Genomic DNA, 26,352 nt, shown 5'->3' with positions numbered 1-26,352 from the left:
GTTTAGTTTTCTTTGCTTGTAAAAGGGAGCATCTTTAACTCATCTCAATGTGGTTTTCTTTGTTGTACACAAGGAAATGTGGGGGAAGACAATACATGGCTATCGGTAGAACCAAACTAACATGTCGACATTACACAATTCAGGGATGAACGTCACACAACGTTAAAAAAGGGAACTTTTCCATCTCTTCTCTCCTTTTTCTTGCAGGCGGAGGTCAGTTGCAGGTACTGTGTAGTGCTTGTTTCCCACGCAAATGCAAACATGCGAAAAGGGAAACTCCTGCCCCCGCCATGCACAAAAGAATCAAAGGAGAGCAGCAAAGTGAAAAGATGGAAGCCACTTAATTTTTCAACCAGGAGGTTTAGTTGTACAGACCAAACATCACATTTTGCATGCCGTTACAATGCTAGATACAGAAGGATAAGTAGGTTGAGTCTCCCTTATCCATACACATAGGTGGCTGAGATAGTGACACCTTTGCTTTCTGTTGATTTGATGATGTAGTATCTAAATGCAGCAATGCTATTTACATTGAGTAGTGCTAGAGCCAACATGTTGTAGTGGTTTTAGTACAAGACCCCCAGAGACCATGGTTGAAATCCTGTCTACCTTCCTTTTCAGCAGAAACAGGTTGAGACATTCATCTGCTTCCCTTTAAAATGCTTTAAGAGACGGCAGGAGTGAGGCAAGGCTCATAAGGTTAAATTTTCAAATGTAATTTTTTTAAATCCTCTTTAAATTTTCTTTAACCACATTCCATTTCCTTCACTCTATGTGTGTAAATGCATTAATAGGTTGTACATACGATATTGTCGTTGGAAGGTATAATTTTTAATTTCGCTACAGAACTGTAAGCGTGACATATAGTGGTATAGATGGGCATTACGATTTGCAAGTAACAATGCGAAAAAGCATGGCAAAGGATTCTGTATGGTGTAAAATGGGAGGAGGAGGTCAATTGGGGAGGTGACACCATGAATGACCGCACCAAATGATGCCAACCACTGCCCAGCTGAGCATCACTGCATTGCCCTTCTTGCCTAAAGCCAAAAAGGGGTGCAGCCAAGCCCCCTTGGGTTTCACTTGGTTCAGGCTTGGTTTCCCCATTCCTTCATTCATTGGAAGAGAAAGAATTAGAAGCACTCTGCAATTGGCTGCTTTTGAGTCCCGGTCAGAGAGAGGCCGAGGGATTGGAGGAGATGCTGCCTTAGTTCTCTGGTTGCTGAGGGCAACGGGATGTAAACTTTGCCAGGAGTCTCTCCTGGACCAGAGATCCAGGTAAGACCATGTTTTGGGTTTTATTTATTCATTTGGCCTTAGCCAATATATTTGGGAACAGAAGTGTTTTGGATTTGGGATTTTGGAATATTTGCACTTAATGAGATACCTTGGAGATGGGATCCAGTTCTAAACCTGAAATTCATTTATGTTTTGTATAAGGTGCAGGTGGCGGTGAGTAGGACTCCCCTCTTCAGGGCAAATTCATCTAAATGCATGCTCAGAAGTTGTATTGCTGACGGTTCTTATATGTTTTGTATGATTTTTCATGTATTTATTTATTTGGATTATTCTGCTGCTAGTTCAGTGAACAGAAGTGTTTTAAATTTGGGATTGTGGGGATTTAAAAAGGAATATTTGCATCTAATGAGATAGCTTGGAGATGGGACCCAATGCTAAACATGAAATTAATATATGTGAAGTCGAAGGCCAACATGGCTGGCATCCATAGTCTTTTGTGGTTTTTTTGGGCTATGCGGCCATGTTCTAAAAGAGTTTCTTCCCGACGTTTCGCCAGCATCTGTGGCTGGCATCTTCAGAGAAGGAGAAGATGAAGATGCCAGCCTCTGAAGATGCCAGCCACAGATGCAGGTGAAACGTCAGGAATAAACTCTTCTAGAACATGGCCACATAGCCCAAAAAAACCCCCTATACATTCATTTATGTTTGGTATAAGGTGTGGGTAGCGATGAGTAGGGTTAATATATGTAAATGCAGGTATTCCAAAATCCAAATCAATCAATCAATCCAAAATCCCAAACACATTTGGCAAACCTATCATGGGGCTTTCTTGGCAAGATATGTTCAGAAAGGGTTTGCCTTTGCTGTCTTAAAATAAAATAAAACTTTAATTTATATCCCGCTTTTTGTTACCACAATCAAACGGCGCACAACCTTTAAAAAATACAATATACACAATTCCCACCCCCTTAAAAGAGGATTAAACAAATCTGTCCATTAAAATTACAGACAATAAGATCTAAAAACAATGGACTTCAATGGCTGACCAGGATTTGAGCCTTGATCTTCAGAGTCGTTGTCCGCCTACTTTAATGTGAAGCATGTGTTAATGTTTTAGGAAACAAGATGGTCCAGTTGAGAAGGGATTCAGCATCTGCACTAACAGTGTGACATGGGGAACTTGTCTCGATCGGGTAGCAAAGTCAGAAAGAAAGGTGCTCCTGATCCAAGCCCTGAAGGTATGATGAGAGGCACTGAATGGCATCTGAGAACATGATACTGAGGATGATGCTCTGAGGATCCAGACAGGGATATTGGAAATTGGAAAGACACCTCTGTGGCCTCCAAATAGATGGTCTCTGCCCTGTCCAGTTGTTTCTGAAAGGCAGAATGAGGCATTGTTCCAAAGTAGTTACTAAAATCAAAGTAGTTTTGTTGATGTACAAAAACACATCCACAACTCAATCCAAGTAGAAAACTAGCTCAAGAGGAACGGCTGGGTAGCATCTTTCTCCAATAATAGAACTTTCTGCTTGGCTTGAGATGTTACAGGCTTAAACATTGAAATCAGGCTGGAGCAGAAGCCCACGGATGCAAATATTCATGAGTTCCATTGATTTTCATTTCCAGGACCGAACTATTCTACCATCCCTTTCAAATTCCAGACCAAAGTGATCTCCAACACTGAAAGAATAGGTTTTAATTCGCAGACAAAAAGGTTTCAGGAGATAGAGGTAAGGAATCTTGTCCCAAGCCTTGTGGGCTCATAAGTATGTGTATATGATTTATTATGTCTTTTAACACACTGACTCTGATAATCCAACTCTTGCAAACTGTTTATACAAATATTCCAAATTTTTTTAAAAAATTCAAAATCACAAAACACTTCTGATCCCAAACACGTATATATCTCTCATATATAGATATAGATATAGATAGAGGGAGAGCATGAGAAGCACAGCGACAGATATTGCAACCTCCCAAGAGGTTATATGGAGGATCCCATTCTCACTGCAACATGGTCTTCTCTTTGGTATATATTGCTGGGATTGCTTCCATTTTGACCAGCAGGTGGAAGTACTGCTTCACGGATAGAGAGAGCACTGGATAAAAAACTACGTATGAGGATAACTGGTTTTCCTCAGAAAATAGATTCAAGGATAGCTCTGTTGGCCACACAGCAAAGTATGATATATCAAAAATCCACAAAACCAAAAATGCACAACATATATGTTGCAAGCTTTCAAAGTTCAATTGGCTTTTTCGGGCAAAAGCATTAAACAATCATAGAGGAGAAATAAAAATATGTGTATGCCGATGTTGAGAGTCACGGGTTTAGATTTTGCCAAGATGTTGTCATTGTTTTCAGTTAAAATGGGTTGGAGGGATATCGAGGCAGACAGGTCATTCTCCTCGGACGTGTGGGTTCCTGGAGAGAGAGTAGTAATGATAATAACAACAACGATAATGATTTGTATCCCGCTTCTCCAAAAAGATCGAAGGTCGAAGTCCAGGAAATAAAATTTAAACTTGGTTAGCAACACAAAAAAAGATGCTCCCATTGATATCCAGTTTGCCTTGGTCCTTGGGAGGCTACCATACTCCTTTGTTAGGCAGAGAACATTAAGTTTTCTTTAGGTCAGGGAGGTGTATGTAGTATATCTGTTGGCCCATTTTGGAAACTGACGTTTCCGTGTTGCTGCATTCATAGAGATAGAAGAAAGTGTCTTTTATCATTGCAGTCCTTATCTTAGAAACCAACTTTTCTACTTCTCCTATGACTATCTAAGCTTCGTTCTACTTCCCTTTGCCTATAAGCTGCATTGCTTTGCTCCCTCTCAGCAGTAGCTGGATGGCCTCCATGTCAGTGGGATGGCGTATCCATTCCAGGTTTGACTCCATACTCAAAAGACACTATTGAACTTAGCTGGGTGCTAGGGTTCAGCACACTGGATAGCTCCTTTAAAGTTCAGACTAAAATCCAAAGTGGGTTCACCACTCCACTGACAGCTATTCCCTCTCCACTATGTAAAGACACCTCTTTTCCATCTTTCCCTTCCATTGTTGCTTTCCCAACCTGAGAATCAATACAAACATCTCAACATCTCAACTGGACAGATGTCTCCTCCGCACACAGCTGGCAAACAAGCCCTTGTTCCTGAGTTCTCAAAGGAGAAGCCAGAAGAGACAATATTTGAGGAAAGCATGCACTCTTCTCTACAATAGACTCTTTCTTTCTCCTCCTGAAAATTTCCTGCTACATATTTCCAGCAGGCATTGAGCCAAGCCACAAGGAATAGAAAGGTTTGGCCAAACTCTGGATTATCCTTAGAGAAGCGGCATATCGGCAAAAGCGTGGGGAGAGGGAGCATTGCATTCAGTTCTTTCCAGGAGTTTGCAAAACAAAATATGCACGTCTTAGAGATCCTCACGAAAAATGAAAAAGAAGAGTGTCATGGGCAGCAACAAAAGCCATGAGCTTGGTCCTAGACATTTTGTGGTGTGGTTGTGTGTGTATATTGTGTAAAAGGGTGGAGGGTCTTAAGTTAATGTGAAAACTCACAAACATAAACCGAAAGTTATTTTTGTTATTTTAGCAAGACATTTCATGTTAACTCAACCTGTTTGGCCTCTTTCACATTGAAGAATTAGACCGCAAAGGTTGCATCCACACTGCAAAAATAATCCAGTTTTGACACCAGCTTTCTCTGGTGCAACAACAAATTGCAATTCCCAGATTTTTGTCGCATTGAGCCATGGCAGTTCAAGCGGTGTCAAACCAGATTGTTTCTGCCGTGTGGATGCGGCCCTTGATACCATTTTAACTGCCTTGGAGCCATCCTGTGGAAGCGTGGGATTGGTAGTTTCATCTAGTATCATGAATTCTCATCCAGAGAGCTCTAGTGCCTCACCAAACTGTAAGTCCCAGCATTTTATATAGGACATTGCCATGGAACTTAAAGTGGAAAATCATAGTGCTATAATTGTGTTGTGAAAAAGGTCAGCAGGTGCATTCAATAGAAAGCTATAATTCTTTTGGCGAATTTGCTATGTATGCCACTGTGTATTCTACCAAATGTTATTTATAATTCTCTACACTCAAAGGAGTCCATAAAACAGAGCCATGGCGGCAAATGTGTTACCAAATTGCAATAGCGGTATTGCGTGAAATAATAGACTTTTTGTCTTAAAGATGCCAAAGGATCTTCTTTTGTTTGCTGGAACAGACCAACTTGGCAACCCCTTTGAAGCCCTACTAAAGAGAACTTGGGCAGCATTTGCCTCATTGTCTGAATTCTATAGGAGCTTTGGACCCCATTGTCCTCCACTTCTAACCTCCCTTTGTTTTTCCATTGCTCCTTCCATCTTTTTTTTCTTCTTGCTATGGAAAATCTATTCGGGCGGGGGGGGGGGACCAACAGAAAAATTGCACCATGATTTCCATTTACTGGTGGGAGGAATTCTCCATCTGGAAACACCCTTAGTTTGCAGGCTAGTGTGCATTTACCTGGGAGTAAGACTCAATTGATACAGCGAGGTTTTCTTATAGGTATGCAAGTGAAGGATTAGGCCAGACATGTAGTGCAATTGTGTGTATGTGTGCCTTCAAGTCATTTCTGACTTATGGCGACCCTATCATGGGGTTTTCTTGGCAAGGTTTGTCCAGAGATGACGTGATATTTTGGACCATCAGAAGGTGACAAGAGGCACCTGGAGCCTCATATTTGCTCTTTCAGCAAAGAACACCACGAAACAGTATGATACCACCAGTCCTCTATATCAGATTCTACATCCACAGGGTCAACCACTCTTGTTGTGTGCCTTCAAGTCGCTTCTGACTTATGGAAGACACAAACACAAGCCTTGTTGGAAGAGACCCCAAGGGCCATCCAGTCCAACCCCATTCTGCCATGCAGGAACTCACAATCAAAGCATCCTTGGCATCCTTCAGTGCCACTTCTACCCACCATTGTGACCAACATATGACTGACCATACAGATACTGGGGGTGTGGGAGGGTGTTTTGTCATAGTTTGGGCATGGTCTTTCAGGTGAAAATGACTTAAGCCTCTGAGTGTTTTGCTGGTTTTCGTCAATTGTTACTGTACGCTGAGCTCCTTTTAATGGGGAGTCTCAAGTTGCACAGCAAATGGCAGGAGGCTTTAAGAGCCACTGAGGTGGGCTTCATGTGGTCCATGTGCATGCCTTCCCCCGTCTCATTGCCCTAGACCAGTGATTCCCAAACTCTGGTCTTTCAGGTGTTTTGGACTTCAGCTCCCAGAATTCCAGACCATTGCTCAAGATGGCTGAGGTTTCTGGGAGCTAAAGTCCAAAACACCTGGAGGAGCGAAGTTCGCAAACACTACCCTGGACCAATAGTTCCCAGTCCTTGGTCCTCCAAATGTTTTGGCCCGAAGCTCCCAGGATGCTTGACTGTTGGTCAATCTAACTGGGGCTTCTGGTAGCTGAAGTCCCAAACACTTGGAGGACCAAAGGTTAGGAACCACTGCCCTGGACACTCAGCCCCCTTATCTATTGGGCTTGAGGATTGCAAGTAGTGCCCCTGGACAACTGGCTGGTGTGTTTTTTTGGCTTTCTTTTATTCTATAAATAGAAAACCCACCCAGAACTTGTTCTGGAATTTTTTTAAAGAAGAAAAAGTATGCAGCTCTGGAAGGCGAGTTGAGTCAGGGAGGGGTGCGGCACCTTGAAATAATACACTCTGCCCACATGCTGAAACCGTTCAGGCCAAATCTGATGTACAGGTGGGATTAGGCATGCAATGGGTTTGAGCTCCTTGTGTCTCTCTCTCTATATATATACATACATATATATATATATATATGTATATCTGCTGCCCCGCAGACACCAGAGAAACCTAATCCTCCATTTTCGGCCCATTTTGCCGTGCAACTTGAGACTCCCCATTAAAATGAGATTATTTTGATTTTGAAACAAGCAAAGAGGCTGCTTAGCATACAGTGACAATTGACGAAAACCAGCAAAACATTCAGAGGCTTAAGTCATGGGAGTGTAAGCACTGAAGCAGCATTATAAAAGCCATTGTGCTGGTCTCCACCCACGAGGTCACACTCGTGTCATCCATACCCTTCGGTATGGTGCAGGATGGAGGAAAACATGTGTCCTCATGTTGACATGAAGTGCACAGCAGATCCCCCACCCCACCCCAAGTAAGACTTGGCCAGTGGAGTGGATTGTTTTTAGGCCAAGGTCCTGCATTAAAGAAATGTAGGATGGTGCTACAGTCATGGACTCAGACCTTGACTGCGTTACCTCATTGCAGAATTGCACATTGTACAACCAAATGCCCAATATGCTGTAATGTGCAATGTGCGACCATGTAGTCAATACTCAGTTAACAATGATGGATAGTGTACCATGTGTGCAACTTGGCTTTCGTAACTGTTAACTAAACATGGATGTGATACCTTAGCCAAAACACCCACAATTTAGGAAGCCTAAAGACACCAACTGGATGCCAACTTTAATCACTGGATGCATATGAGAGACGGGGAATTATTTTCGGAGCACGGTGCCTACTGACTAAAAAATTTGGAAGTACTTCAATTCAAAACGGAAACTTCCTGAAGATCTGCAGAACAATTTGTGATGCAGGTTGAGTCTCCCTGGGACCAGAAGTGCTCTGGATTTCAGATTTTGGAATATTTGCATGTATAGTATCTAGATCAAGGGAAGTAATAGTGCCACTCTATTCTGCTCTGGTCAGGCCCCACCTGGAATACTGTGTCCAGTTCTGGGCACCACAATTTAAAAAGGATGTGGAGAAACTGGAGCATGTCCAAAGGAGGGAGAATAAAATGAAGGCTCTGGAAACCATGCCTTATGAGGAACGAGTGAGGGAGCTGGGGATGTTCAGCCTGGAGAAGAGAAGGTTAAGAGGTGATATGACAGCCCTGTTTAAATACTTGAAGGGATGTCACATTGAGAATGGAGCAAGCTTGTTTTCTGCTGCTCCAGAGACTAGGACATGGAGCAATGGATGCAAGCTACAGGAAAAGAGATTCCACCTCAACATTAGGAGAAACTTCCTGAGAGTAAGGGCTGTTCGACAGAGGAACACACTCCTTCCTCGGAGTGTAGTGGAGTCTCCTTCCTTAGAGGTTTTTAAACAGAGGCTGGATGGCCATCTGTCGGGGATGCTTTGATTGAGATTTCTTGCATGGCAGAATGGGGTTGGATGGCCCTTGCAGTCTCTTTCAACTCTATAATTCTATGAAATCTAAACATGACATTTATTTATGTTGAGTATACACCTTATACAGTACACGTAGCCTGAATGTAATTTTATACAATGTTTTAAATAATTTTGTGCATGAAACAAAGTGTGTATACACTGAACCATCAGAAAGCAAAGGTGGACTTCTGGTTGTTAATGGTGTCCCCATGAGAGGTTTCTGATAGCAACTGCAAAAGGGACCAATCAACAAATGTGGTGCCTAGACCTTTGGGGATGCTGCAGAGGGTCAAGAATACCCCCCTGGCGTGGGGTGCTCCGAGGGGGCCAATGTGGGTCTGTTCCTCCCCTCCAAACTTACAGAAAACTTGACAGAAGAACTCAGGTTCTTTGCCTTGTCATGATTATGTGTTGTGCTTTTCCCAGAATGAAAATCCTGGCCCAGGATGCTATAACATTACCCATCCATCGGCAGTTCAGAACACTGTCTCCCAGTCCCGAAAGGGAACTTGTTTTTTTCCTTCGTTGGTAAGTGAAATGGTTTCTATGTACAGTCAGACCTCCATTTCCATGGGTTCTGCATCCAGCGATTCAACCATCCTTGGCTTGAAAATATTCCAAAATTAATCACTAAGAAAAGCAAACCTTGATTTTGTCATCTTATATAGAAGACGCCATCTTACTATGCCATTTTATTGAATGGGACTTGAGCATCTGAGGATTTTAGTATCAATGGGGGGGGGGTCCTGGAACCAAACCCAGCGGATACCAAGGGCCCACTGTATTAACATGACATTTTGAGATGGAAGGGGTAAGATAAGAAAGACCTAATCTGAAATCTGGCAATCTTTCTAAGGTGCAGCCTTTTATGCTTGAGTTCTATTCTCAAGCCTAACCTCAGAAGTAAATTCTTTCTAAATTAATGGGACTTGGTTCCTCCAGTTAAATGTGTTCTGTACTGGAATTGCCTGGTCTCTGCAAAAATGTCCTTGGTGAGCACAAAATAGCTTTACTGTCCTTCGTTGTTGTTATTGTGTGCCTTCAAGTCATTTCTGACTTATGATGACCCTAAGGCAAACCTATCATGGGGTTTTCTGAGGCTGAGAGTGTGTGACTCACCAAAGGTCACCAAGCAGCTTTCCATGGCCAAGCAGGGAATCAAACCTTGGTTTTGCCAAGGTTTTGCTGCAGAAGGGGCTGTACATCATCTGGACTTATTTGATTCATAGTGAGTATGGGTTTTTCCCCTTGTGTTTGTTGGCGTTGTGTGCCTTCAAATAATTTCCGACTTATGGCAACCCTAAGGCGAACTTATCATGTTTTTTTGTGGGGTTTTCAGGCTATGTGGCCATATTCTAGAAGAGTTTCTTCCTGACGTTTTGCCAGCATCTTCTGAAGGTGCCAGCCACAGATGCTGGTGAAATGTCAGGAAGAAACTCTTCTAGAACATGGCCACATAGCCTGAAAAACCCACAAAAAACTATGGATGCCAGCCATGAAAGCCTTCGACTTCACATTGAATATATCACAGGTTTTTCTTGGCAAGATTTGTTGGCCATTGCCTTCCCCTGAGGCTGAGAGTATATGGCTTGCCTAAGGTCACCCAGTTGGTTTCATGGCTGAGCTGGGAATTGAACCATGATTTCCAGAGTTGTAGTCCAATACCCAAACCACTATGCCATGCTAGATGCACCCAAAGGCTTCTTTTCTTTGGATAGCCAGTGTCCAGTGATGGGAACAATTGCTCTCTGACCACGTTTTCTCCTTTTTAGGATGTGCGGATCGCCCGCCAGAGGATCCCCAGCTACCCTGCTGCCAATGCCTATGACCTCCCGCCTACTTTCCAGTCCAAGCGAGACTTTAGCCTGGGATATTCCAGTATGTTCCAGCAACCGATCGCTAGGAAGATTTCCAAAAGATCCACCCCAGCGCCCAACCAATATAATGTAAGGTGGAGGGACTGACATAGAGAGATAAATGCCAGTGGCAAATTCAAAATCTTAGCAAGAAGGAAGGCGGGGTGGAGGGAGTTATCAAAGTGTATTTATTGCTCTGTCCTCGCCTGCAAAATATCTTCTGTGTCTTAGGTTTGACAAGAAGTGCCTGAGCAAGCTTTTACAAAAGGGCTGAACTGGGGGATGGAAAGAATATTTGCAATTATGCTTTTACAGGTCAAAAAAACCAAGTCTCTTGACAGTTATGGAGACGAAGAATAGACCAGCAAGACTTTTATGCAGTTTTTTCCTTGTATTCAAATGGGGAGGAGATATTGTGCAGAGAAAACTGCATGAGTTTTGGGTATCTTTTGTTGCAAAAAATTATGTTTTTATCTGCTAAAACAGGATATTCTATACAGAAAATAATGGCCTGACTAGAGTAAACCCATTGAATACTTTAGATATATATGTTCTGCAATTGACTTAGTGGGTCTACTCTATTTGAGACTTACCAACAAGATGCCAGATCTCATTTTTTGCGCAGAAAACATTTATTCAGCATGCAGAGCATATGTTCTTTTTTCTCTACATTATATCTTTTTTTTTAACCCTCTGGGACATTCAAATACACTGAGAATACTGCAGGAGAATACAGAGGGATTTTGCACACAATGGTTTAAAATAAAAATATTGCATTGTATTGCATTGCATTGCATTGCATTGCATATTCAGGCTCTATGTATAAGGTGCTTAAGCGAATGTCATCTTTAGAGCTCTGTCCCATCTGCAAGATAGCACATTATGTATATGTAAATATTCCAGTATCTGAAAAAGGCCAAAACATGAAACACTTCGAGCCCAAAGCACTTTGGATATGGGAGACTCAACCTGTACTATCTTCTGAGTGAGAATATTGTTCGCAATGATTTTAAATACAGATGCTGTGCCCTCCCGCCTCCAAATCTGTACAAAATGTACCCAAAGTGCAGACTTACATCCTTGTGCCATTTCAGGGCAGCGTCGATGATGCCTTTGCCCCAAAGTCATCCTGTACTTTGCAGGTCATTATTATTGCTGCCTGTCATCCACACCCTGACAAAAATATTAGCTTGCGTTCAAGAGCATAAATAGGATTTCTCCTGGGAAGAAGCTCCGCGGGTTAATCACCGAGTTGTGATTTACTCTTTGAGATTATGCATGCAATGTTTGAGAAGCCAAACAGGAAATGATCCATTTAGAAGGGCAGACAGTAATTGATGGCTGTGGGCATTAGACGCATCATGCCTTTGGTTTGCAGACTGTACTCAGGTGCGATAACTGAGAGTCATTTTTATTCAACAGATAAATGGAAAACGTACGCATGCACACAGCGATATTCAGACTCAATAACACAAACAGTATTGGAATTCAAAGACATAGCCCTGTTAGTCTGTAGGATCAGTATGCAGAGAGACCTTGGAGCGCCTTTGAGACTAACAGAAAGAATGAAGTTGGCAGCATAAGCTTTCCTGGACTTCAGTTTACTTCCTCAGATGCATTTGAAAGTAGACTTAGTCCATGAAAGCTCCTGCTGCCAACTTCTTTCTTTCATTTATTCTCCCAGGTACTGCAAGATCTCTCTGCATAAGTAAGAAGGAAAGAAAGAAAAGGAGTAAAAAAGAAGGAATTTGGGATGGATAAGGCAAGATGAGAATGATAGAAAGGTAGAAGGGTAAAGAGATACAAGAATTGGGAATGGGTACAGAAGAAGGAAGACCATGTTAGAAGAGAAGAGAAGATGTGATAGGAAGATATGATATATATAGAGAGAAAGAGATAAACAATTATTGAAGAGGATGTATAACTGATACTGGTGATGATGTGATATGGATATAATATTTGATACAGTTATGGAGGAATTGATATGGATATGTCTTTTAAATGATATTTTATTGATATATTATTATTATTATTATTATTATTATTATTATTACATTTATTTGTATAGCACCGTTGGCTTTACATAGCACTTTACAAAGGAGAGAAAACAACAATCCAAAATAGCAACAAAAGCCTGCCTGGGGCACACAATCTAAAACCACGAACAAGATTATAAAATTAATAAACTATTACTATAAGCCAGTTAAAACAATGTTATAAAAGTGTAAATTAATACAAACAATATGTCATGAAATATACAGTCATATATGTTTGCGTATGTGTATTTGTTGAAGCTTTGAATGAAGATTTAAAGCAAAAAAAGAGAGATCTCTCTACATTAAAAACGGTATCGATGATTGAGCTGTGGATTATTAACTCCCAGAATCCCCCAGCGGCATGGTCCCTGGCTATGCTTTCTGGAGCATCCTGGGAATGGTATTACCAAATACTAACTTTCCCATGTTTAGGGCGGAATAGAGAAATCCATCCTCAGCTCAGCACTGTCTCTTTGCATCACACTTTGCTCCTCATATCCCAGTCATGTCATTTCTGTGCAAAGACGTGCGCATGATTCATGCTGACAACTAATTGGTGCCTGGGTCCTTTATGGATTAGGAACCATAATTCTTTTTTCTTTTCCTTAAAAAGGAGAATGTATTATGGAGTGGAAGCGGCAGTTTCGCCCCTCCCTAGTATTAGATCAAGATCTATTTCAAGCTTAAGAGGCTTCATAGCATGACCACCAAAATGCATAATATTTTTACAGTTGTGTAAAAGCTGAAAATTAGACCTTTTTTGGCATTTAGGAGCCCTTCATAGTATGAGACTGGTGTACACTTAGCTTGTGCATGGATTGCTATCGGTATGATTAAGTTGGGTAATATGGTATTTCTATGGAATTACTCACACTAAGGAGATTGGCAGTTTATTCCATCAATATCCCGGGAAAATTGTATAATGACCTGAAACGATTTCACACGAAGTCGCACAAAACCCACCATTGAAACGGTCACAAAGAACCATTAATGCACATCTTTTTATTTTCAGGATTTCGGCGACATTGCATTTCCAACATCACTTTATTTGCGCAATTGCGTGTGATAATCATTTGCGCAATTACTTGCCATTTTTGCTTTATTTGCAGGATGCTTTAAATGCACTTTAGTCTCTCTTTAAAGCTGAAATTAGCCTCAGTGTGATAAACTCTGATGAGTATGATGGGTTAAGAGCCATGAAAATAAGGTTTTAGTAAATGATTAGGCTTTTACTCTTTGCATATGCAGTTATATTTTATGTCTATATTTGCGCATATTTTTATTACTTATATTACATTTATATTCATATTTTATTGATGTCCATAGGTGTATGTATCTTACTAATGTTCATAGCATGTATGTATTTTATGAATTCATATGAATTTGGGAATGTGGTCATTTAATATAGTCATGAACTGCAATAAAACGATGGATTGAGATGGAGGCATTGCAATGTATATTGGTGTGCAAATCATTTTCTGTAGCAGAATGCACCTATAATAATGTTAAACTCCTTGTTTGCACTTACTAGCAAATGGAAGTGTGCTGTTGAAGGATGTAGGTCTGTGCATACTCAGGCTGGCATCCTCTTTGGGACATTGTTGTTGTTGTGTACCTTCAAATTGTTTCTGACTTATAGGAACCCTCTGAATATATCATACCAAGAAAAGCCTCACAGCTTTTTTTATGGCAGGATTTGTTCGGAGGGGTTTGCCATTGCCATCCTCTGAGGCTGAGAGTGTGTGACTTACTAAAGGTCACCCAGAGGGTTTCATGGCCATGCTTTCCAGAGTAATATTCTGTATTTCCACACACAGGTCTCAAGGGACCTGAGCAAGCAGAACGGCTACAGGGGTGTCAAGTCGGTGTTCACATCGAAAACGAAACGATCGCTGACGCTCTACGGAAAGGACCGAGTACCTTCTCCATGTAAGTGGGTCCAGGGCTTTATTCTAGTCCCTTTTTTCTTCCTTTTTGTGACTCGTAAAAGTGCATCATTGCACAACGAGTAGAGAGAGGTCCGTTCCCTCCCTCCTTTCCCCGCATCTATAAGCTGGGCTTCCCCATCACTAAAAAGTTACTACTTCCTTGCTCACACTTTCCCCCACGTCATTCGTGACATGTCAGTGACCTAAAAGAGGAAAAGATGCAGGGAAAACCAAATACCTTCCATTTTACAAATGTTTCCCTGCCACGTCACCTAAATCCACCACAATTTACTATCAGGATTTTTTACAAACCTAAAATCATTCCCAGGGAGGAGGACATATTCTCAGTTTTTGCTGCAAATTAAAAGTTTGGCCGGTTTTACTGTCCCATGGTCTAAAATCATTTTTAGACTATTTTGTGATACAGCATCTTGCAAAAAACAACAACAACAACTCCAAAACCAACAAACAATTGCATTTTTTCTGGCACATTGCTGTATCATTCCTTTCTTCTTATTGTCAGTTAGCCGTTGCCAACCTGACAATGATAATCATTATAATAATAAAAATGTATTTTTATCCCGCCTCTCCAAATTGGATTGAGGCGGCTCACAATAAAAGTAAATACAATACAGAATGCAATAAAAATACAAAATAAAACCCGTCATCCCTCCCTCCCACACAACACTTAAAACTTCCAATTATCAATAACGGTGATAAAATAATATCCAGTAATAAAAACAACAGTATGATGATGAGAGTCCTAAGGTATCCTATATGGGGGGATCCAAATTAATGATCTTTCATCAACTACAGCTCCTCTCATCCACAGGGAGCATTACCATTGTTTTGGCATCTGGGATGATGGGATTTGTAATCCAATATAGGTCTCAGGTTGAAGCAGGGAGTTCTAAGCCGTGGGCTCTCATATCCTGCTTTTCTTTCACTGTCGCTAAAAGGTAAAATTGAAAAACATTGATTTGGGTGTTAGAGTTTCAATATTTCTATTATGTATGTGTGTGTCTTTTTGTCTTTGTTTTGACATAGGTCATTACGAAATCAATGATTCCTTTGTTCGGCAGGCGCCAACCGCGTTGGTGTCCTGCTTCAGGTCGAGAACAAAGCGCGAAACCAAACCAGAGACGCTGAGCCCAGGACCTGCAGCGTATCAACAGCCGGACAAAATCCCAGCAGCGACACCCAGAATTAAGTTTCCTGGCCTGTGAGTTTCTCTAGTTCACTTTTAAAGACATTCACTTGGGGTTGCCACCAGTTCTTTTCCTTAAGCAGAGCCCTTACGGTTAGAAATGACAAAGAAGACTAGGGGCTCGTCGACATTTGCCAGAATAGACTGGGCTGCAAGCCCAAAAACAAAAGGTACAGTTTTAAAATATGGAGCAAGGGGTGGAAACTCGAATCAGCTTGGGTCAGATCCTCACATCTCTCTCCAACCGCAGCCTTGCAAATACGGTATAGGTATAGTTTTTTGTGGGTTTTTCGGGCTCTGTGGCCATGTTCTAGAAGAGTTTATTCCTGACGTTTGGCCTGCATCTGTGTCTGGCATCTTCAGATTTGGCCAGCCAAAATGCACAGTTGAAGATGCCAGCCAGAGATGCTGGAGAAACGTCAGGAATAAACTCTTGTAGAACATGGCCATATAGCCCGAAAAACCCACAAAAAAACTATGGTTGCTGGCCATGAAAGCCTTCGACTTCACAATATAGGTACATATGATGCTACCTATGTTTTAGTTCAGGAAAGTTTTGTATTTTAGAGTACTGTCAGTCCTCCATATCCATGAATTCTGCTTCCTTGAATCACCCATGCCTTGGCTTTATAAAATATTTCTTTTTTTTAAAGTTGCAAAGAAGCAAACCTTGCCATGTTTAATCTTGTCATTTTACTAAGCCATTACATTTAATAGTTCTTGAGCGTCCATAGATTTGGGTATCTCACAGTGGGTCCTGGAACCAAAGCCCAGTGGATACCAAAGACCCACTTTTATTTCAGATTTCACAATTCCAGGATGTCACTATTCCTGCACATATTTCAGGATTAAGAAAAAAGAACGATAGAGCTAACCCTTGAAAATAAAACGCGGTCCTAACCTATGTCAAAGATTAATTTCAACTCTGGCTTGATCAATCTATGCACTTTCCCTTCTTACACAGCCCTCCGCCCCGCAGTCTAATAAACCCATCAGTCGGTTACTCAACCAAGTCAACTTTATGATCACTGTAAATGGCAAAGTCAGTTAGCTTGCTTGTGATAAGATTAAGATCTACCCTCTACATTCTTCCCCACGTATTTCTCATAGCTCCCACCCTGCTGCATGGACCCAGAAAACTCTGCACACGTTCAGTGGGGTATCTTTACTACATCTCATGCTATTTTAATACAAGCTTTGCAGGGCAAAGAGAGAGGAGGGTGAGCTGGCCCTTGGCTGTGCACCATAAACCAAGACCTGACTTAGGGAAGATGTAAATCAAATGTGACGGGCAAAGAACATCCATCTGGAGTGGCAGAAAATACCAGAGCTATCAGCTTTTCATTGAGAGAGAGAGAGAGGAGAGAGTGCAATCCAACTCCCATTTATGTCAAGGTGATAAATGGCCCTGGGGCCAGACCTACATCTGGTGCAAAGCCACCCACTTTCCACACCAGTTTGTTCCAGATGAGCATCCGTCACTCAGATTTCACTGCGTTCCTTTTTGTGTTTTATTCTCGCTAAGTTTCCTAGGATGCACCCCAGAATCCTTTGCAAGGCAGACAAGGACACAGAGGGTGCATCATCTGTTTGGTACCCCTTTAAGCGCTGTCACTCCAGCCTATAGATTCCTGGGATTTCCAGTTTTACAAGGACTTGCGTCTTCTTTGCCAAAGCATGCTCGTGCCTCACCAAACTCCTGTGCAATACTATAGGAATGGAGCCTACAATAACTGCACTATTTCTGCAGTGTAGATTCACCCTAAGACCCTCTTCCCCCATCTACAAATCCCAGGATTCTGTAGGTCAGTGGGACAGTGAATCTATTTTAGGTTTTATCCTATATCCACAGTATTGAACACTTCTCCCCAGGGTCCAATCCCCCACTTGGTCATGGAAACTGCAAGACCAGGGTTCAAATCCTCCCTTGATCATCGAAGCCTACTGGGTAACCTTGGGCAAGTCACACTCTCTCAGCATCAGAGGAAAACAATGGCAAGCCTCCTCTGAACAAATCTTGCCAAGGAAACCTTGTGAGAGGTTCACCTTAGGGTCGCCATAAGTACGAAATATGTTATCAGGATCAATATATAAATCTGGCTTACAGATTTGCAACAACAATTTAGTATTGAACAAAATAGTTTGCTCTCTGCGCTATATTCTGTTTAGCCATCACTCCTGTTTAAAGCCAAAGATTTATATATCGATCCTTTTCCTTTCTATATCTTCCTGTGAGCAGACATGTATTTACATCAGCCACAGCATTTAAAATATCGAAAATGCAAGCCCACAGCGAATTAATTAAAATGATTAAGGTTTCAAACCTCCCCAGAGGGACTTATATTAATAGCAGTTGTTAAGAGGTTTTGTGGACTTTACAGTCACCAAATTGTCTCCAGCTGCCAGAAGAGGAGACACATAAAAATCAGAAGAATACGCTGATGACAATGGTATTCTTCTTACCTAAGCCTCGGCATGTGGGTTATTACTAACAATCCCTGCCCTGTTGTCATTGAAAAAGGTGTGGTTTGCGAGTGATTTTAAGGCCAGAGACTGAAAAAATATATATCTCTGTGTGCATGGAATAGATGTGATCAAGGATATTTATTTTATTCGTAATTAATTTTCTCATACACAACTTTAAAAACCAGAAAACATTTAAATATTTACATTATATATGTCTATACAGTGCACTAGTTATCCCTTACCTTATCTATGAATTACCTTATATATTTACTGTGCAGGGTATCTCAGGTGACTTCCATCTTTGTGCTAAAAGGACTCTCGCCAATGCGCCCGTATAAAAGATGATTTCCAGTATTTATTTTTCTCTTGTGCGTTGATTTTATTAATCGTATTAAGAAGGTCGAGGGTATATTTTACAGCTCTGAGCCCATTACTGCACATGTTCCCTTTTTGCACAATGTGGGAGAGTGATGTTCCAAGTCCCAGAGATCTCAGTAGTGTTACTTGCAAAGAGAGATGTAAGGCTGGAATACTATTATGACTATATACTGGTGTAAATGCCATTATGCAAGGGGGTCACTCTTTCTTGCACAGGGGTTGTGTTCTCCTTTTGCATGATCCTGTTTGTTAGTCTTAACTAGAACAGACACTTGTAGTTGTGTGCCTTCAAGTCGTTTTTGATTTACGGTGACCCTAAGTTGAGTCTATCATAGGGGTTTCTTGGCAAGATTTGTTCAGGGGAGGTTTGCCATTGCCTTCCTCTGAGGCTGAGAGTATGTGACTTGCCAAAGGTCACCCAGTGGGTTTCATGGCCAAGCAAGGAATCAAACCCTGGTCTCCAGAGTCATAGTCCAACACTCAAACCATTACGTAGACATACAGTTCAACAACTGATCCATCGATGTGCTCTACTCGTAAATACCCAACAGGAGTCCAGCCATGCAGTTGCATGTCACCAGTGTCTCTTGGCACTCTTGGTTTACTGCGCTTGCTACGTTGGAGACAATATTTTAAAATAATGTTGTGCATGAAACAAAGTTTGTGCACGTTGAACCACCAGAAAGCAAAGGCGTCACTATCTCAGCCCATGCATGAAATGCAAAAGGTTTTGGATTTTGGAATATTTCGGAATTCCGGATAAGGAAGACTCAGCCTATTGTTATGTAGCTGATGCGGTTACTTTGCTACAGCTAAAAGACTCAACTTTTTCATACGTTTTTCCATCTGGTGGTAAAATGTCACAGTTTCACATGGCGTGGAAAATTTCTTAACCACAATTTAACAGGTTTTAAGTGCAGAGCAGTTGAGGACAGGAGGGCTTGGAGGTGTCTCATTCACAATGAGTTGAAGCTGACTGTATTGGTTTGTAAACCATGTTTTACGTCAAGCCAACGTCCATTTACACAGTGCTTCTTTTTGTTTCTTGCAGGCGGAAATATGGCTTGAATTTCTCAGCCCCACCTCTCCCTCGTCCCAAAAGTCCCCCTTCACCAGGACCAGGCCAGTACGAAATAGCCAACTTCAGTGGAGCACCGAAGCATTACATCTCCAGCGCCGTATTTGTCTCTAACACAGGCCGCTGGTCAGGCGATACATTCAACGAAGAAGTGCCAGGCCCAGGTAAGCATATAATTTATTACGATTAAATGCTTCTCTAACACTGACCAAGTATTGCATTTCTTTATTTGGCAATAATGGTTGAGACCACTTTAACTGCCATGGCTCAGTGCTATGGATATCTGGGAACTGTAGTTCTGTGAGACATTTAGCCTCAGAGCTTTCTGGTGTCAGAGTCCTTTGCAATATTGCTGCAAATGCTGGCCAGCAGATCTTGCAGCCTCTGCAATGTAGGAACAGATTGGGGGTGATGAGTGTGTATGTATCCATACCTTTTGGAACCCCCCAACAAACTCTTGTGTTTGAGATGAGGATAAAGTGATGCTAAAGAAAGATCGCATTGGACAGAAACTTGGAAAGAGCAAGAAACCAAGTATGTGAGGTAGCACTGGAAAATGGAAACCAGAAGAAAAGTCCATCGGCTTGCAAACTGCTTGCTGAGTGTAAACAACAAAGAGCCCAACACGTTACAATTAAAGTACACCTTGGGGGCAATGAGAGCTTATTTCTTCAAAGAGATTACTTCTGGGAAATTTCGGGCCTGAACATACAGGCCAAAATATAAAGCTGCTTCGGGTCACTTTGGAGGTATGCTGTTTAAATGATACATGCATCTTAAGAGGCCAGAAGATGCACCAAAGCTGCACTCCAGTTCTTAGGATGAGAGCATGGCCTTGGCCTAGCTTCAGACCTCTTAGGATGCATGCGTCATTTAAACAGCATACCTCCAAAGTGGCCAGAAGCAGCTTTATTTTGGCCTGTCTGTTCAGACCCTTTGTTTGAAAGAATAGCACATTCTCTCTGCTGGGAATACAGTAGGTCTTCTTTCTCTAGACTGCAAATGCTTCAGTCCACTGAGGCCAAAGCAGAACTGGAAACCATGGTTGCCCATGCCACGTTGTCCTGGGATGGATGAATGGATGCAATGCAGCACTTTGGCTCTGACCCCGCCACCTATCAGCATCCCAAAAGCCAATTAACTTCCCTTTTATTTTTGGTCTGAAAGTTTTCAGCTAAAAGAAAACACTCCTTGGGACCAGATTATGCATTGCAGTGTGCCCTTGGTATCTGCTGGGGTTTGGTTTCAGGACTGTCCGTGGATACCAAAATCTATGGATGCTCAAGTCCCATTGAATACAATGGTGTAGAAAAATGGTGTCCCTTATATAAAATGGCACAGTCAAGGTTTGCTTTATGGAATTATTTTTGTGTGAATATTTTTGAATCATGAATGGGAGCCAGCATGGCGTAGTGGTTTGAGTGTTGGACTACGGCTCTGGAGTCCAGGGTTCAATTCCCAGCTCAGCCATGAAACCCACTGGGTGACTTTGGGCGAGTCACATCCTCTCAGCCTCAAGGAAAGATAATGGCAAACCTCCTTTGAACAAATCTTGCCAAGAAAACCGCAGGATAAGCTGGCCTCAGGGTCTGCCTAAGTCGGAAATTACTTGAAGGCACACAACAACAACAGCAATGGTTGAACCTATGGATACAGAATCTGTGAATATGGAAGTGTGATAGTATCACACTTTTGAGGTGTTCTTTGCTGAAATAGAAAATATAAGTGCATGCTGGAATGTCACTTCCGATGGTCCGAAATGTCAATTCTCACGGTTCAAAATGTCACTTTGGTGGCCCGAAATGTCACTTCTGATTGTCCAGGAGAGATGGACTGTCACTCCTGATGGTCCAAAATGGCAGCCCTTGCTGAACCTGGATGATCTGAAAAAGGTTCTCTGAGTCCTGAAGCATTTCCGTCCCTGGTTTAAAAAATGATAATTTGAGAGGACTGGGTCATGTCCCTCCGCATGTCGTGAGGTGTGGGAGCCTTTGTACAAACAAACAGGTTATGGTAATTGTATTACAAATCCTATTCTGAAAACCATCATTCAACTCCCTTGCTTTATTATCACAGCAGCCTTTGTTTGGTGGCTTTCAAATCAACAGCATCTTTTTCGAATGCCGTTGTGGTGAAGGCAAAAAAGGGTGGATGGCGTTTTCTAAGAGAGGAAGGAAGATGACAGGCGCTGATTCCTAAAGTGACTTTAATAGCTAGTTTTGCTTATCCTCAGCTGCCCTGGAGGCAATAGTCATATATATTTTTTAGTATTTTTTAAACAAAGATTTCTGACCTGCCCTGTCCACAGAAACTGAAGAAAAGATTGTGGCCTTTTAAAAACACAATCGTCAGCAAACTTTGGCATGAATGTCATCACTAGTCCTGCTAAGAGTAGTCCCACTAAGTTGTTGTTATGGGTGTTCAAGTCAACTTTGACTTATGTTGGATCCCATCTTAGGGTTCTCTTGGCAGGTTTTATTCAGAGGAGGGTTGACCTTGCTTCCTCTTAGGCTGAGAGAGTGAGACTTGTCCTAGGTCATCTAGTGGGTTTCCGTAATGGACATACCATCCAACATTTCACAGGTAAAAACTGAGACGCATGCGGCCAAGAGACATTGAAGTGGTCAAGATGGCAAAAGGAGTGCATTGAAGGAGAATGCACACAGGTTGAAGAGAGAGAGAGAGAGAGAGAGAGGCTGCAACAGTTTGCTTTCATCTGGACTCTGGAGAACAGGGTTCAGTTCCTTCTTGGCTATGAAATCCATTGGGTTAATTTGGACAAGTCGCACACTTTCAGCCTCAGAGGATGGCCATGGCAAACCCCCCCTGTGAAGAAATTTAGCAAGAAAACCTCACAATATATTTGCCTTAGGGCCACCATAAGTTGGAAGCGACTTGAAAGCACACAACACAGAGACATTGCCAAATATGATTATTTCTTTTTCTTAGAAAAATTAATTGGAACGCCTTGCAAATGAAATGCATCGGGGAAGGGTTATTTCCCAGAATGATAAAAACCACAAAATCTGACATTGGTTTGGCTTTGCCACCTAATTCCCCTCCCATTCTCCCAATGTTTTCCCCTTGCAACAAAGAAAAGAATCTTTGGCTTCACATGTAGTCTAAAATGGCTTCTCTAGTTACGGAGGAAAACTAGAAGACGGCTGAGAAAGGTTCCTTTTTTTCACCCCAAATGACAACTCAGAGGAACTTTTCCAAGCTCAGAGCTTAGCTACGGCTTCAGTTTCTTGGGCAAGTTTCTTCAGATAGGGGTTGCCATTGCCATACTCTGAGGCTGAGAGACTGTGACTTGCCCAAGGCCAACCAGTGGGTTTCATGGCTGAGTGGGGATTTGAACCATGATCTCCAGAGTCATAGTCCAATGCTCAAGCATCTCCCCCCAAATCCTGCAGTTTAAATACACTGGCAGAGAGGTGTACTCTGCCATCGCTACTACTTGATCCAGGCCTGAGTTTGCTTTATTCCTCTTCCTCCTCCATCCTTTTTCCTCTTTGCAACTGTAAGTGCACAGGCACGCATTGCTCTGTTTTCTTGCCTGCATGTAAGCTGCCCTAGGAGCTTTGTCAGCTAAACAACAGGTGTTTAGGTTTTGTTTTTTAAGACACTTTAAATGCATAAGGAAACAACCAAGCCTATGCCTCATTTGTGGTTGCATGTAGTATCGCCAGATGGCAGGACTCCTGTGCCTTACACATAGCATAGCAAGCAGGAATTCTGCTGACAAAGCTTCTCCTGGACACAAAAGTGTTGCTCCGCCTATTGACTTTCCATTTGCCACCAATCTGGATAAAGGCACAGGAGCACTGACAGAAGGAAAGAAAAATAGTTGGCAAGCCAAATGTTGCAGAATTCTTTTCTCTCCATGCTTATTGAGCAAAGTTTGGCCTCTCTGGCATCTGGTCACACTACTTTTTGCAGAAAGAAAGGTTCACAAAGTGATGCAATAGCACAGTTTATGTTGAAGGCCAGAAATGGAAGAGGGGTAAACGTAAAAGTTGCTAAGCCATCTCTTACTTCCCAACTCTGAGCCTGAAGACTTAACCTTTCTCTCGCTTTCTCATTCCAGGGGCATACAACCTTCCCATCCCACGGAAGCAGTCCTTCATTTACAATGCGGAAAATAAATGGCTGCCAGCCTTATAAAGCACTGGAGCCAGCAATGAAGATTTGGCTGGACCTTTTCTTCTTGTTGCAAGCGCTGCATTGGGCTGTTAAAAATTAACACTGCATGCACTAATCTGGGAAGAAGAAAATAATACCCAACAGCTGGAATCCTGTACAGTATTTCCGTCAAGCTGGTCACTGAATCATTCACATTTTTTTTTTCCAATTGGCATCACTCAGGCCAGAAGAAAAAAAGGTTTGTTTTGTTTTTTCAACAGAACACAGATGATCATTTCAATGTCAGCTTCAGGCTGGCGTTCATACCAATATTGATTTATAAAAGATGAATAAGACAAGTATGCTGAAGTCCTAATTTTTCACTATCTCTAGTTTTGGGACTAAAATTTGGGGCTGGCAGTGTATTAACTGTCGTCTTCTTGTTGTTGTGTGCCTTCAAGTCCTTTCTGAATTATGGAGACCCTATCATGGAGTTTTCTTGTCAAGGTTTGTTCAGAGGAGGTTTGCCATTGCCTTCCTCTGAGGCTGAGAGAGTGTGGCTGAGGCTGAGAGAACAGGGAACTGAACCCTAGTCTCCAAAGTTGTAGTCCAAGACTCAAACCACTATGCCATGCTGGCTGTACATTAATTGTCTTATACATGTCAAAATCCTCATATGGAAGCAGTAGGACATTTTCCTCCCATATAAAACAGCCTTATTCTCTAAAATTTTGTGGCAGCAGAGTTATGCATGCAATGCTTTTGTACATGCATATCCACTGCATATGGGTGCCCATGACATATCACTCCAGCTGACGTACAGTGGTGCCTCGAGTTACGAAATTAATTCGTTCCGCGGCCGCTTTCGTAACCCGAAAAGCCTTCGTAAGCCGAAATGCCATAGGCGCTAATGGGGAAAAGCCGTGGTTCCATTTAAAATAGCGCCGAAGTTTTTTTCGTAACCCGAAAAAACATTCGTAACCCGGAACAATAATTCCCTATGGGATTTTTTCGTATCCCGAAAATTTCGTAACCTGGGTAATTCGTATCCCGAGGTACCACTGTACCTGCATATTTCATATTGCAACCATAATGGCTGTTGCCCCATCTCCTTAAGTGATTCACACTCTCTCAACCTCAGAGGAAGACCATGGCAAAACCCCTGTGAAGAAATCTTGCCAAGAAGATTTGGTAAATAAAGCTCGGATCACATATGTTACGAGCCTACAGACATTTTTACTACATACTATCAGGTCTCCAAAAGTCTGAGTCGACTCAAAGGCACATAGCTACAACAAATAGGGAGGTGAAGGTGTTTGTCTCTCATCCTTCCTCTGGACCCAGCATAGAATTCAGCTAAGTGCTAGGCAGGATGGTTCTTTCCATTTGCCAGATCCCAGCAGACTATAAAAAAATGTCTGTTGGCTGGTAACGTTTGTGATCCGAACTGATTTTACCAGGCTGCTTTTTAAGAGCAGGGAAGAGCGTGGACAGCCCAAAAGACAAAGAAATGAATCCTTGAACTGATCAACAATTCTTGGAAGACAAAATGCTCAAACTGAGGCTGTCTTATTTTGGCCACATCATGAGAAAGCAGGAATTGCTAGAAAACACAATGATGCTAGGAAAGGTAAAGGGCAGATGAAAGAAAAGAAAACCACATGCCAGGTGGATGGACTCAGTCAAGGAGATCATGGGCATGAATCTGCAGGACCTGAACAGAGCAGTGAAGGACAGGAGATCTTGGAGATGTCTCATCCACAGGGTCACCTGAGTAGAGCAATGGAGGAAAGGGTAGTCTTGAAGATGTCTCATCCACAGAGTTGCTATGAGTTGGGATTGACTCAAGGGCGGTTAACAATCAACGACAAACTCTACAGGGAGATGGCAAGCGATCTGGGAGGGTGACATCAACTCTTTTGCAGCCAAATGATGCCTCTGCTCCAACCGCCTTCCCCCTGGCCAGGGAGTGTGCTTAGGGATGCCTCCTACTGTCCTTCCCCCAGCTGCCAATTCATGGCTGTCACAGTGCACCCCAGGGGTGGGAGGGATGCGGAATTGCAGAGGCAGCACATTATGTTCCACCCACACTGTATAGGATCCTGCCCCACTTGGCTCACATTTGTGGTTGATAGATCTTGACCCGGAGATGGTGCCAATTGCTTTAACAGCTACAGCCATTTTCAAAAGCATGGCTTGTGTTAGCCTAGTAGTGCAACAAAACAGCAAAGACTTCCGTTGACACCTTCCGGACTAATGTATAGCATAAGCTTTTGTAATCAATGAAAGCTTATACCTCAATAAATCTGTGGGTCTTAAAGGTGCCACGCGACTCTTTGTTGTTTAACAGCAGTAGGCAGTGCCCAAGCAATAATGTGGCCAGTTTGCTACCCAGGCGCTGCATTCAGCTCTGCTCAGGTGACCAAGGTTTGCTATTTGGAATTTATACTTTGGTTTCCTGGGCTGAATGGAGATTTGAACTATGGTCTTCCGGTCCATCACTCAAGCTACTAGACCACACTGGCTGTTGACAATAATCCTGAAGTGTTGTGGCTTTCAACTCCAACCTTGTCACAGGATTTATTCAGATGAGATTTGCCATTCCTTTTCTCTCAGTATAACCTAGGGCATCTAGTAGTTCCTGGTGGTCTCTCTTCCAAGTACAAACCAGATGTGACCCTGCTTATTTTACTGCCTTTGGAGTATTTGCGCAGCCCTCAGCTGTCACCCTGATCGACACTATACTGGATTTGCTTTCCATCTTTGAATCTTTATTACTATATAATATACCAAAAAAAAAAAAATTACAAAAAATGGACAAATTACA

The 26,352-nt window shown here is 42.2% G+C and overlaps 1 protein-coding gene across 1 annotated transcript; it reads left to right on the top strand.

Annotated features, from left to right (window-relative positions):
- The first annotated feature begins 2,355 nt into the window (after window positions 1-2,355).
- STPG1 (sperm tail PG-rich repeat containing 1) lies at window positions 2,356-23,876 on the top strand. The gene is made up of 8 exons (XM_042440365.1): window positions 2,356-2,477; window positions 2,869-2,972; window positions 8,881-8,982; window positions 10,227-10,400; window positions 14,164-14,275; window positions 15,322-15,496; window positions 19,377-19,567; window positions 23,491-23,876. The coding sequence occupies exons 1-8, from the start codon at window positions 2,411-2,413 to the stop codon at window positions 23,565-23,567; spliced, it is 1,002 nt and encodes a 333-aa protein (XP_042296299.1). The 5' UTR covers window positions 2,356-2,410; the 3' UTR covers window positions 23,568-23,876.
- The last annotated feature ends 2,476 nt before the right edge of the window (window positions 23,877-26,352 follow it).

Source organism: Sceloporus undulatus, chromosome 9 (assembly GCF_019175285.1).
Source record: "Sceloporus undulatus isolate JIND9_A2432 ecotype Alabama chromosome 9, SceUnd_v1.1, whole genome shotgun sequence".
In the NCBI taxonomy this organism is placed as follows: Eukaryota; Metazoa; Chordata; class Lepidosauria; order Squamata; family Phrynosomatidae; genus Sceloporus; species Sceloporus undulatus.
Note: the sequence above shows the minus strand (reverse complement) of the source record. Positions and strands in the feature narration are given on the sequence as shown.

Bases quoted from the DNA above. Each gene is read 5' to 3' on its own strand.
- STPG1 (XM_042440365.1), top strand. From the start codon at position 2,411: ATGGGGAACTTGTCTCGATCGGGTAGCAAAGTCAGAAAGAAAGGTGCT. The intron at 2,478-2,868 runs GTATGATGAGAG...TTTCATTTCCAG, and splicing joins TCCTGATCCAAGCCCTGAAG to GACCGAACTATTCTACCATC. The intron at 10,401-14,163 runs GTAAGGTGGAGG...TTCCACACACAG, and splicing joins CAGCGCCCAACCAATATAAT to GTCTCAAGGGACCTGAGCAA.